The sequence below is a fragment of the Echinops telfairi genome, unplaced genomic scaffold, assembly GCF_000313985.2.
Source record: "Echinops telfairi isolate 266 unplaced genomic scaffold, ASM31398v2 ScPeMD7_7467;HRSCAF=8505_1, whole genome shotgun sequence".
NCBI classification, from domain to species: Eukaryota; Metazoa; Chordata; class Mammalia; order Afrosoricida; family Tenrecidae; genus Echinops; species Echinops telfairi.
Window position 1 is genome coordinate 23,556,675 of NW_022111368.1, and position 12,340 is coordinate 23,569,014.

The 12,340-nt window shown below is 43.1% G+C and overlaps 1 protein-coding gene across 1 annotated transcript in view; it reads left to right on the plus strand.

The window, feature by feature from the left end:
* RFX8 (regulatory factor X8) overlaps positions 1-12,340 on the plus strand; it is an 84,560-nt gene that overhangs the window by 27,684 nt on the left and 44,536 nt on the right. Inside the window, 1 exon segment of the mRNA XM_030888494.1 lies at positions 10,300-10,324. Within this exon segment, the coding sequence (XP_030744354.1) occupies positions 10,300-10,324 (25 nt within the window).

Here is a 12,340-nt window from a genome sequence, read left to right on the forward strand (position 1 = left end):
AATGAATGTACAAATGCGCTTTACACAATTGATGTGTGTATGGATTGTGATAAGAGTTGTATGAGCCCCTAATAAAATGATTAAAATAAAATAAAAGAACTGGAAGCACAGGGAATCCAGGACAGATAAACCCCTCAGGACCAATAATGAGAGTAGTGATATGAGGAGGGTAAGGGGAAGGTGGGGGAGAAGGGGAACTGATCACAATGATTTACATACAACCCCCTCTCTGGGGAACATACAACAGAAAAGTGGGTGATGGGAGACATCAAACAGTATCAGACATGAAAAAATAATTTATAAATTATCAAGGGTTCATGAGGGCGGGAGCGTGGGGGAGAGAGGCGAAAAAATGAACTGATACCAAGGGTTCAAGTAGAAAGAAAATGTTTTGAGAATGATCATGGCAACAAATGTACAAATGTGCTTGACACAATGGATGTAAGTATGGATCGAGGTAAGAGTTGTATGAGCCCCCAATAAAATGATTTAAAAAACAAAAAATATATATTAAGGGAAGAAATTAGGAAGTGACATGCTAACGTATAAGCATACATATATATATATATAGGGGGGACTTTGGAAAAAAGACAAGAAGGAAATGTTAAAGTTTAAGTTATCTCTGAATAGCTTATTTTCTGCTCTATACTTGCGTGATTATTCCAATTTTCTTTTTTTTTTCTTTTCAAATTTTCATATGTATATCTATTTAATATAACTGAAAAAGAGGAAGCCAATTTAAACACTATAAGAAAAAATGGAAATTTTATTTCTATGTTTTAAAATTTCAACTTGAAATATGTATTTTTCTTTATTTATTTTTATGGTTTAGCTTGTGTGATTGGTTTTTCCCGACCTTGGAACCAGAGGGCTGAGCACAAGAGGAAGTGCCAGGTAAATGAATATATATCTTTTAATTTTTTAAGTGTGTAAAAATACATATTTGAATAAGAATCACAAGTTGGATGACAAGAAAATGCAAAACAAAGCAAACTATAAATAACATAATTCAAATTAAATCCTAGTGCCTGAAATAATTCAGGTAATGCTAGAACCAAATACCCCAAACCAAAAACCAAACTCATGATCAACCAGGACTCCTTAGAACCAAATACTGGTCTCTATTTTCTTAGGGGTTTTATTGGCATACAAAGGTGACGATGTAATTTTTTGTTTCAACACTGTTAATTGTTTAAACATGTAAATGTCTAATTATTATAATGCTTAAATGATTACTCAAATACATAAATAACTACCCACATAGAATAAGGAAACATCTTTAGTAATGCTTTGAACTAAAAGTTCTAAGGATCTACCAAATTAGCATATTTGAATTTTATTCAAGATATACCGTCCTAAGGCTATAGTTTTCACACACAAAAGGCACTCCCTGTTCTTATTGGGTGCGTTATATCATAATTGTCACTCCCATTATTATTGTTTGTTTGCTTTAAATCCAGATGAGAAATCAAGGAGAAGGGATTGATGCCATGTTAGGCGGGGGACCTGCCACCCATGAAGGCACTTAGGATAAGGGAGGAGATCGCCAAAGTCAGCATTGGGCTGAATTAATGTAAAACCTTTCAGGTCTGCCAAGAGCCTGAGCAAGCTGCTGACATTCCATGGGCTCAGCAACAAAGAACAACAGGGCTGCAGAGCAAATCGGGGCTTCTGTATTGCATTTCTGAAACTGTGGGTCCAGTTCTCAGTAATCTCTCCACTGCACCTTAAAAAGGTTAATGATGGTGATAATGGGATACATTTCCTAGTACATCTGTGTTAGTCTGGGTTGACTAGAGAAACAAATTCATAGGCATGCATATGTATATAAGAAAGAGCTTTATATTAAAAAGTAATCGTATATTAAGAAAACATCCTAGCCCAGTCCAGATCAAGTCCATAAGTCTGATATTACCCCATGTGCCCATATCATTCATAAATTCCTCTTTAGACTCATGCAGCCATGCAATGACGCTGAATGCAAGAGGATCACAGGCCAGTGGTGGAAATGCTTGTGGATCCAGTGGCAGTGGAAGCATCTCAGCACTGGCAGGGGTTTCCATGTGACTCCTCCATTTCCAGGGCTCTGGCTGCATTAGCGTAGCTCCATGTGGCTTGTCAGCAGGGAGATGATGCAGAAAGTGTGTCTGGCCTCCAGCGAGCTATTTATCTCCTTAGTGCCTCCAAATGAGGTCATCAAGCTGCGACCTGATTGACAGCCTAATCTCCCCCACCCCTCACTCTTTATAGTCTCAAGTTGACAACATATTATGTAACTACCACAGCATCCCCCTAAGGTTGTTGTTGCTATGCACTTTCCAGTCGATTCCAACTCCTAGTGACCCCAGTCGACAAAGCAGAACGGCCCAATAGCTGGCTGAGCTGTACTCATTACAGGAGCAGATGAACAGACCTCTTCTTCAGCAGAGCCCCTGGTAGGTTCAAACAGCCAACTTTTAGTTAGCAGCCAAGTGGACATTGTAGCCCTCGTGCTCCTCTAAGATTGTTGTGTTGGGTGCCCTCGCAGCTAGTTTCAGTTCAGAATGATCCCCCTGTGACCTAGTAGAGTTGCCCCTTGGGTTGTCGAGGCTGTAATCTTTCTGCAGGCAGACCCACAGGTCGTTCTCCCATAGAACTGTTAGATGAGTTGGACCTGCCAGCCATTTGATTAACAAATTCACCACTTTCCCACCAGGCCTCCTTTAGAATAGGGATTCTCAAGCCTATCTCCAGGGTAATACTATGAGCTGGAGACCCTGGTGGTTCAGGGGTTGAATCTGAATCTTCCTGCAGGAGAGCTCGGTTTCATTCCTGGCCTCTACACCTCACACACTGCCACCGCTATCTGTCCATGGAGGCTTGTAATGCCAAGATACGACAGACTGAGGACTAGAAGAAGGCTTGGTGATCTACCTCGGAGCATCAGCCAATGAAAACTTTATGAATCACAACGCTCCGGTCTGCAATGACCATGGGGATGGCAGAGGCCCAGGCAGTGTTTTGTTCATTGAGCATGGGGTCACTAACAAAACATGAACAAAATAGTAGGTAGTCATTTCTCTACCTACTAGAGCTTAATTCAACTGAATGACTGATCAGCTTTTGGTCATCAGTGTAATCAGTGATAGAGCCCAGAGAATTCCAAGTCCGGAGTCATTAGACTGCCCTCTGTCACCCCCCAAACACAAAGGATGGTAGTTTGACATGACGTATGGGACAACTTTTTATTTCTTCCCCCAGGTACCATTATGATGGAATTTGTATCAAGAAAACTTCGTTCTTCTATGCCCAGTAATGCTACCTTCTAGGTGAAAAGAGATATCACAGGTTAGTTATCGCAAGGTATGTTTGCCATAGGCCACAAGCCTGGTTAACATTAGAAGCATTTAGCTTTTCGTTTCATTCACATGACTTTCGGCTGCTCCACCATTACGTTTTTCTTAAGGACAGAAACATCAGTATATCTTTGCCTGGGGTGAAAAGTAAACCTCTAGCAACATGGTTGGTTAAAAAAAAAATTATTTTCTGCAAATTTGGACTCAATTGGCCACTTCCTTCTTGAACCTTTCTTTAGTCCTCAGGAAGGACTTTATCTTACCCATATCCCATTTCTTTCCCAAGGGAACTCCTTCTGTGATTTCTTTTTCTCCTCTCTCCATTAAGGGCAGGCATTTCCCAAGTTTCAGCCCTTGAACTTCAATGGCAGCTTCTTACCATTTGTCCCTAAGATAACTCATCTCTTCTTTATTTTCCACCACTTCCTTCCTATGGATGACTCTTAGACAATTACCTCTGGTCCTTATCCATCCTATCTCACAGGCCCTCCTATCTACTGGACATTTCCACGTAGATGGTTGACTGGTACCCCACACTCAGCATGTGCAAGTCTAAATTCATAATCTTGGAGATTGCCTCTGCCACCTCACTTCTTTTATTTGATACATGATATCAATAGATAAAATCTGTACAAAGAGTCACCCCAAAGACATCCCTGACTCTTGACAACCTCCCCCTTGCCCGATGTAGCTAATCTCAAAGTTCTGCTGATTCTTCCTTTTCAGTTTCCCCCAACTCATTCTTTAATATTTCCTTTAAGCTCTTATCCTTTTACACTGAGATTATTTCATGGCTACCACACGGTCCTCTTCTCCTCACCCTGACTATATGCTTTTTCTTTTTTCTTTCTTAGGAACACGGCTCCCTTTAGATTGGTGTAAGTGACTGGTACCCTACTGTTCCACTTTCCAACCATGTTGCCTATTTCTCTCCAATGTGTAAACCATTCATTCATCCATACTTACACTCTCTGACTCTATCAAATGCCTTTCTGGGTTTGCTTCTATCATTTTATCCTCCCAGGCTGTAACTGCTTCTTCGCTGTGTCTAATGAATTCCATGCATTCTCTCTAGACACACCCCAGGGACTACCTGTTCTTTGGGACTGTCTTCAACTATGGGATCTTCAGTAAGGGCTCCTGTCTCTTTCACTGTACATTATCATCTACCTACACAGTCAGCATTTCAGCTAAATTCACAAATGATTGATTGAGCCCTCATTTTGCATAAATGAGGTGCCCATATATCCAAGTACCCAAGTGCATTTTGAGTTTCACTCACACCCAGCATAATTATTAATAGTGCCCCTTTCAGTCTCAAAAACACTCTGGTTTGGACAGTAGATGATATGGTGTCTTGTGTAAGACACCCATGTGTAAGGGAGCACTAAGGTGGGAAGATGAGAAGCCTAAAAGATGCATAAGTTGCAAACCTTTCTCTCCGATAGCTTAATAGAGGAGATCAGTTGTTCCTTTAACTTGACAGAAAGTATAACATGATAGGTATCAGAAGTCTACAAAGAATCTCGTGGGAAATCAAAGAGGAAGAGCACACATCTTATTCAGGAGAACATGAAGAGCTTATCATAGAGATAGGATTTCAGCTGTCATGAAGGACAGATTAGAATGTTTGCAGGTAGAAAGGGTGGTGTGGAAAAGGGTGGTAGGGGAGCAGGGGGTCATTCCAGGCTTAGAGAGTACTGGGTATGCTTGAGCCTGCTGCAGATAAAAATGGAAAGTGGACAATGAAAGCCTTGAACTCAAGACTGGGGCAGGGGGTGCTTATGTCTTCAGCCAATGGAGGCTTCCTTGGAGAGTGGAGTGCTGTCCTCACGAAGATCTCCATCAGGGCAGAAACCACGGAAGTACAGAGTGGGCAGTGGCATGGCTGTTAAAGAACTGACAAGTTGGAGCTACAGGAGAAGTAGGGTAGATTGAGAAGGAGTGATGGAATTTGAACTGGTTTCCAAGTGGCTCTGGTGGCTCCCAGTTGTGCCTGAACTAAAAGGAGGCAGCTTTGGAAGACCTCGTGGGAAGAGAGGCTTCAGGAATGTGCAGTTGGTTGAGTCAGTGTCAAGGAAGGGAAGCAGAGATGACTCCGCCAAGTCTGTCTGTCCCACAAAACCTCAAACCCAACCTCCAACGGCCGCTATGCCCCGCTCCAAACCAGTTCTTCCTCTTACACCCCTTATTCATAGGCCTTAGTCACAGGAATGGAAAAATGTTATCAACGAACATAGAAGCCTGAGGAAAGGGAGTAGATGTGAGAAAATGCCTTTCCGTTTCCATCAGAACATTCCTTTTGCAAAGGTATGCTCTTGTGCTGTCACCATGCACACCGACAGCTGGGCCTGTCGCCTGCACTTCTTTGTTTGCCCAGAGCACCCAGTAGTCAGTCAACAAAAGGATATTCTGAAGAACCCTGCCTGCACACACACACACACACACACACACACACACACACACACACACACTAACAACTAACAGGGTGGGCAAGGAGCCCTCGTGGAGTGAGAGTTCAGTATTGGCCCCAACAGAGAAAGACTTGGCGATCTGCTCCCATGAAGATTCGAGCCCAGGAAACCCTGTGGGGCAGTTCTCCTCTGGAGCACATGGGGTCCCTATGTGCTGAAATGGACTTGAAGGCATTTAACCACAAAAACCACCACGCAGACACTCAGCAGGCATGAGAGGCCGTTACTCCTGATGACAGGATGTGGGGTTTTGGATGTCACGGGAGAGGGGCTGGCTTCTGGGGGAGGGGGGGCGGGCTTTATTGCCAGGGACAGAGATAAGGACAAGGACAGCTATCTCTTTGTGAGCTAAGCCCAGCAGCAGATGCTTTTCGTGTATTTTCCATGCTCCACAAATATTTGATTCTTGAGAGATAAACTTGAAAGACTTGGCTGATGAAAAGGTTGTTTCTAAGCATCCAGATTTAAGGGTACTTTCCTTATTACTAACTCTACATTTCAAGACACGCTAAACACGTATTTTAGAAGGCAAAAAATATAATAAAATATGTATTTGTAATAAATGTATAAAGGATCTGTTATGAATTTATAAATATAAATGTATTGTGCTTACAAATATGAATTTGTAATAAATAAAACAGTACTATTAATAATCTTTCAGATAGACTGATCACAATATCTATTTTATTGCATCTCCCGATATAAGGACTTATACAATAATGTTTCCTTAAATAACAGTTCTCATTTAAAAACTCATCCTTCTGGTACTCAAGTGATAGAGAATCACTGAATGGCTCTTTCACTGATATATTTGTTGATGCCACAAACATTTGAGTCTGACAATATGCCAAGTTCTCGTCTAGGAACTCAAACTCAGCAGGCTAACTAGAGGTGCTCCTGGCTTTCAGATCTCTCCAGTGCCAGTGCAGAGACAGGTGGGAGGTAAAACAGAAGTCCCAGGAAACACTGCACTGTCTGTCCTTAAACGCAAGGGTCCATCTTCTGTTTGCTGACTGTCAGGTCCTTGTATCCGATGCACAATCTCCGGGCTGTTAGCTGCATCTAGAGGGAAGGAGCAGGACTAAGCTAAGAACGAATCTACACATGGGGTTCCCCATCCACAATTTCTAATGCAAGATACTTCGGTTACTTCCTGAAAGCAGACGTTACATATATATACACATACATATACATCTATAGGAATAGAGTGCTTAATGATGTCATTGTCCTTAAGAAGTTAAAAAGATCCTAAGTTAGGATATAATATAGGAACTTTGGGTCAGGACAGGCTGGTCCCGACCCAGATCTCCCTGCTCCTCTCTGCTGAGAAAGAACCCTAGAAAGGGTACAAGAGACACTCAAAAGAGAACTCTGAAAGTTGATTGAGAGCAAAAAGAAAGTAGCTGGTTTGGGAGCCCAAGTCGGTGGGACCAGACAGCGGCAGGGCATCTTCTGCCCTCAAACCCACACCTGGGGTTTTCCAAAGCCCCAGTTGAACACGAAAAGGCAGCCATTGCTCCAGATCCAGCAGCAGCCTCTCTGACGATATCATGGGAGTCTTCACCACCAGCAAAGGGAGTCCGATAGGAGTGCCACCCAGAATAAACAGGGACAAGGGGGATGTGTTCCGATGTCCCACTTATCTCTGAGGGATTCTGAGGAGAACAGGCCAGCTATCACCAGCTAGCCATTGGGGAAACTCCTCTGTCCATGAAGCTCAAGACTCCCTTCCTTCAACCCAGAGACGCCAAGGGAGGAGACAGGACCAGCAGAAGGGATGCAGCTAGTGCAAGCAGCCTGGTCAGACCAGAAGGCCTGAGATTCCCCTCTGTCACCCCAAAACAGTGAGGGACACTCGTGGGAGTGCTCTCAGAAAGAGAAAAAGCAACCTTAGGAAAACCCTGCCCCCTGTCAGGTGGCATCAACGGGCTGCGAGGGGCCCCCAATTAACCAAGAAGACCAAAGGAATACCACAGTGGGGCTGCATGGTGACTATGAAAACCAAGGACAAAGGGAAACCTTGAAACCAGCCAGCCAGGTGACACATTGCCTGTCGGCCAACACCAGGTGAATGACTGCACATTCCTCCTGGCGGCCAGGAGGAAGCAGCCTGGTCATTTTTTTTTTTTTCTAGTGCTGAAAGAAAAGAATTTTAACCACAAATTTTATCGACAGTGAAAACAACCTTCAGAAATGAAGGGGGAAATTATATTCTCAAATGAAGAAGTAAAAGAATGTGTGACTGGCAGGCCTGCCCTTCAAGATCGGCTCTAAGAAGTTCTTCCAAAAGAAAAGGAAACGGTTAAAGGAGGAATTTGGGAGCATAAGACAAAAGAACAGTGGGAAGAAGAGTAAAAGGATGAATGCACACCTTAGACTATCCTTCACCTCGTGGATTGTATCTACCATATTCGATGATTCAGAGGAAAATCATAATACTGATACTCAACCCAAAGTTATTTAAAAATGGGAAGGCACTTAAATGGAACGGAAGTCCGCCATACACTTCGTGAACCCCAAACTCAACCCAAGGCCATCAAGTTGATTCCAATTCAGAGCAACACTATCTTGTTGTTGTTTGGTGCCACCGAGTGGGTTCTGGCTGATAGGGACCCTGTGCACAACAGAACAAAACACTGCCCGGTCCTGCGTCGGCCTCACGTTGTCCCAGTGCTTCAGCCCACTGATGCAGCCACCGTGTCAATCCTTCGCATTGAGGGCCTTCCTCTTTTCCACTGCCCCTCGACTGTACCAAGCATGAGGTCCTTCTCCAGGGACTGGTCTCTGCTGACAACATGTCTAAAGCATGTAAGATGACATCTCACCATCCTTGCCGCTAAAGAGCACTCTGGCGGTACTTCTTCCAAGACAGATTTATTTGTCTTGGAAGGGATTTTGAAATTATAAATCTAAGTGAGAGTAGATAGCCTCATCTTTCTTCTGAGAATCAGCTGAGGAATTTGAACCACTAATCTTGTGATTAGCAATCCATTGTGCACCCAACAGCGCCGCCAGAACGTCTTTGTATTAGTGTGGATAGACTAGAGAAAATTTATAGACACTCATAAAGAAAGAGCTTTGGAACAACAAGTGATCTAAAATCAATGGCAAGGAGGGTTCAGGAGGCCTGGTAGGGCTTGATCAAGGGCAATGTAACCAAGAGGAATTACTGAAACCCAAATGAAGGCTGAACATGATAGTGGGACAAGAGGAAAGTAAAAGGAAATGGAGGAAAGATCTAGGAGGCAAAGGGCATTTATAGAGGTCTAAATACAGACGTGCATATGTGAATTTATTTATATATGATGCTGGGGAAATAGATCTATGTACATATATTTATAGGTTTAGTATTAAGGTAGCAGATGGACATTGGCCTCCACTCAAGTACTCCCTCACACAAGAACACTTTGTTCTATTAAACTGGCATTGTATGATGCTCACCTTCCCGATACGATTGCTGAAGACAATATGGGTGCATAAGCAAATGTGGTGAAGAAAGCTGATGGTGCCTGGCTATCAAAAGATATAGCGTCTGGGGCTTAAAGGCTTGAAGATAAACAAGCAGGCATCTAGCTCAGAAGCAACAAAACCCACCTGAAAGAAGCACACCAGCGTGTGACACTAAGGTATTGATAGGATTAGGTATCAGGCATCAAAGACCCAGGACAAAAAAAATCATATCATTGTGAGTGAGGAGGAGTACAGAGTGGAGACGCAAAGCCTATCTGTAGACAATTGGACATCCCCTTACAGAAGGGTCATGGGGAGGAGACGATCCAGTCAGGGTGCAGTGTAGCATCAATGAAACATACAACTTTCCTCTAGTTCTTTAATGCTTCCTAACCCCGCTATCATGACCCCAATTCTACCTTACAAGTCCAGCTAGACCAGAGTATGTACATGGGTACAGATAAGAACTAGAAACACAGGGAATCCAGGACAGATAAACCCCTCAGGGCCAATATGAGAGTATCAATACCAGGAGGTAAAGGGGAAGGTGGGAGTAGAAAGGGGGAACTGATCACAATGATCTACATATAAGCCCCTCCCAGGGGGAAGGACAACAGAAAATCGGGTGAAGGGAGACAGCATTTAGTGTAAGACATGAAAAAATAATAATAATTTATAAATTAGCAAGGGTTCATGAGGGAGGAAAGGTGGGGGAGGGAGGGGGGAAATAAGCTGATACCAAGAGCTCAAGTATAAAGAAAATGTTTTCAAAATGATGATGGCAACAAATGTACAAATGTGCATGACACAATGGATGGATGGATGGATTGTGATGAGTTATATGAGCCCCCAATAAAATGATTTTTTTCAAAAAAAAAAAAAGAGCTTTATATACAAGAGCAATTGAATATTGAGAAAACTTCCCAGCCCAGTCCAGATCAAGTGCATAAGTCTGATATTAGCCCATATGTCTGATACCAATCTATAAAGTACCAATCTCTTCAGACTCACAAAACATATGCAATGATGCCAAATGCAAGAAGATCACAAGCCAGTGGGTGGGAAGTCTTGTGGATCCAGTAGTGTTGTTAGCATCTGAGCACTTGCAGGGTCTCCACGTGGCTCCTCCAGCTCAGGGCACTAGAGTAGCTCCATGTGTCTTGTCAGGTACAATGTCTCCCAGGGAGTGAGCCTGTGTCCCGCCTTCAGCAAGCTATTTACAGCATCTCCTTAGTGCCCAAATTGTGACCTGATTGACAGGCTAAATCACCTTAGCGCCCAAATTGTGACCTGATTGACAGGCTAAACTCCACCCCTTCGCGCTTAATCCTCTCAAGTTGACAACAGATTATATAACTACCACGGTCTTATACCAAACCAAACCTTAAAATTGATACCCATTCATAGCCACTCTAAAGGACAGGCTAGAACTGCACCTGTGGGCTTCCGACATGGTAACTCTGTACGGAGTAGAAAGTCTCATTTTTCTCCTGGCTCCTTATACCCTTCACTCAAAAAAACCAAACTCTCTGCCATAGAGTCAACTGGTAAAAGATTGATACCAGGAGAGTATGAGAAGATACTATGTCTAGTGGAACACTCAGAGCAAACTACTAGAAATGCTACACAAAGTAGTATTTTGTGTAATACTGCACAAAGTCGCTGAACACCCAGGTTTCATTCTGTGAAATAAGATGTTAAAAAAAAAAAAGAAAGAAAGAAAGAAAGAAGATGTTATGTGACTTGGACATTTGTGTAAATAACATATTAAAACCATCTGGGAGCCGCTTCCAGTTGCCCTCATTGCCGGTACTTCCATTGCTGCTGCTATTGCTGCTGCAGAGGCTGCAGGAATGGGCTCAGGATGCAGGGTTGGATGAGTGGGTGGAACAGAAGGAGAGGAAGCAATGGGGAGGGAGCAGAGCCCCATCACCCCTGCCCACTGCTCCCACCCACCTGAGCAGTGGGAACAGCCTGGGCTTTGCAGTCTGCGCCCTAGAGCTACAACCAGCTGTCTGCTGGGCAATCCTGACCACCCAAGTTCACAGCCATGTCCTCTGCCTTACCTCTCTGTATCCCTCCTATGATGCAGTGCTGTAGGTGTCTGGGTTTGGGGTCTGTAAGCCATTAGGGCAGCGGTTCTCAACCTGTGGGTTGCGAGGGTTGAACAACCCTTTCACAGGGGTCGCCCGATTCATAACAGTAGCAAAACTACAGTTATGAAGTAGCAACAAAAATAATTTTATGGTGGGTAGTCACATGAGGGACTGTATTAAAGAGTATTAATTAAGTGGTATTAATATAATAATTAAACTATATTAATACAACATGAGGAACTGTATTAAAGGGCCGCGGCATTAGGAAGGTTGAGAACCACTGCATTAGTGGGAAACACTGAATGCACACTTAAAAATGCCCTAGTTAAATCAAAATGGTAATCCTAAAAGACGTTCAAGTAATTCTCAGGAAGGTAAGCAAAGAAAAACAGGTTTGAGAATCAGAGCAAAGGAATAATAAAATGGCAGACTTAAGGGCTAGCTTATCAGTGATTACCTGTAGGTGTGAATCATCTAAATTTATAGTCAAAAGTCAGAGGTTGGCAGAGTGGGTTTAAAAAGTATGCAAACAAATGTGTTTCAAGTGTATGCAGCTTACAAAAAAAATGCACTTCCCCTTTAATGGCATAGGTAGGTTGACAGTAAAGGATGGATAAAGATAAGCCATACAATCATTAATTCCCCACCCCCAAAAGCAAGAATGATTATGCTAATATCTCATAAAGTACACTTCAGCCCAAAGAAAGTACTAGAGACAAAGAGATGTCCCATAATGCTAAAAGTTCAGTCCAGATGTAAAGGCAGTGAACATATATACCTGACAGGTGGCTGGTGCTTTGCTTAGTAACTACCAGATTATAATCGGCTCCCAGAAGGAAATCAGGTGCTCCACATACACCCTATTGTTGCCACAGATTAGGTGTGGTAGGCCACACTTGCTATTAACTGTTGATTGTGATCACCGTGAGAGCCAAATTCCCAGATGCCAGCCAGGGACCAGCCTTCCGTGCATGCCTAAGGATGC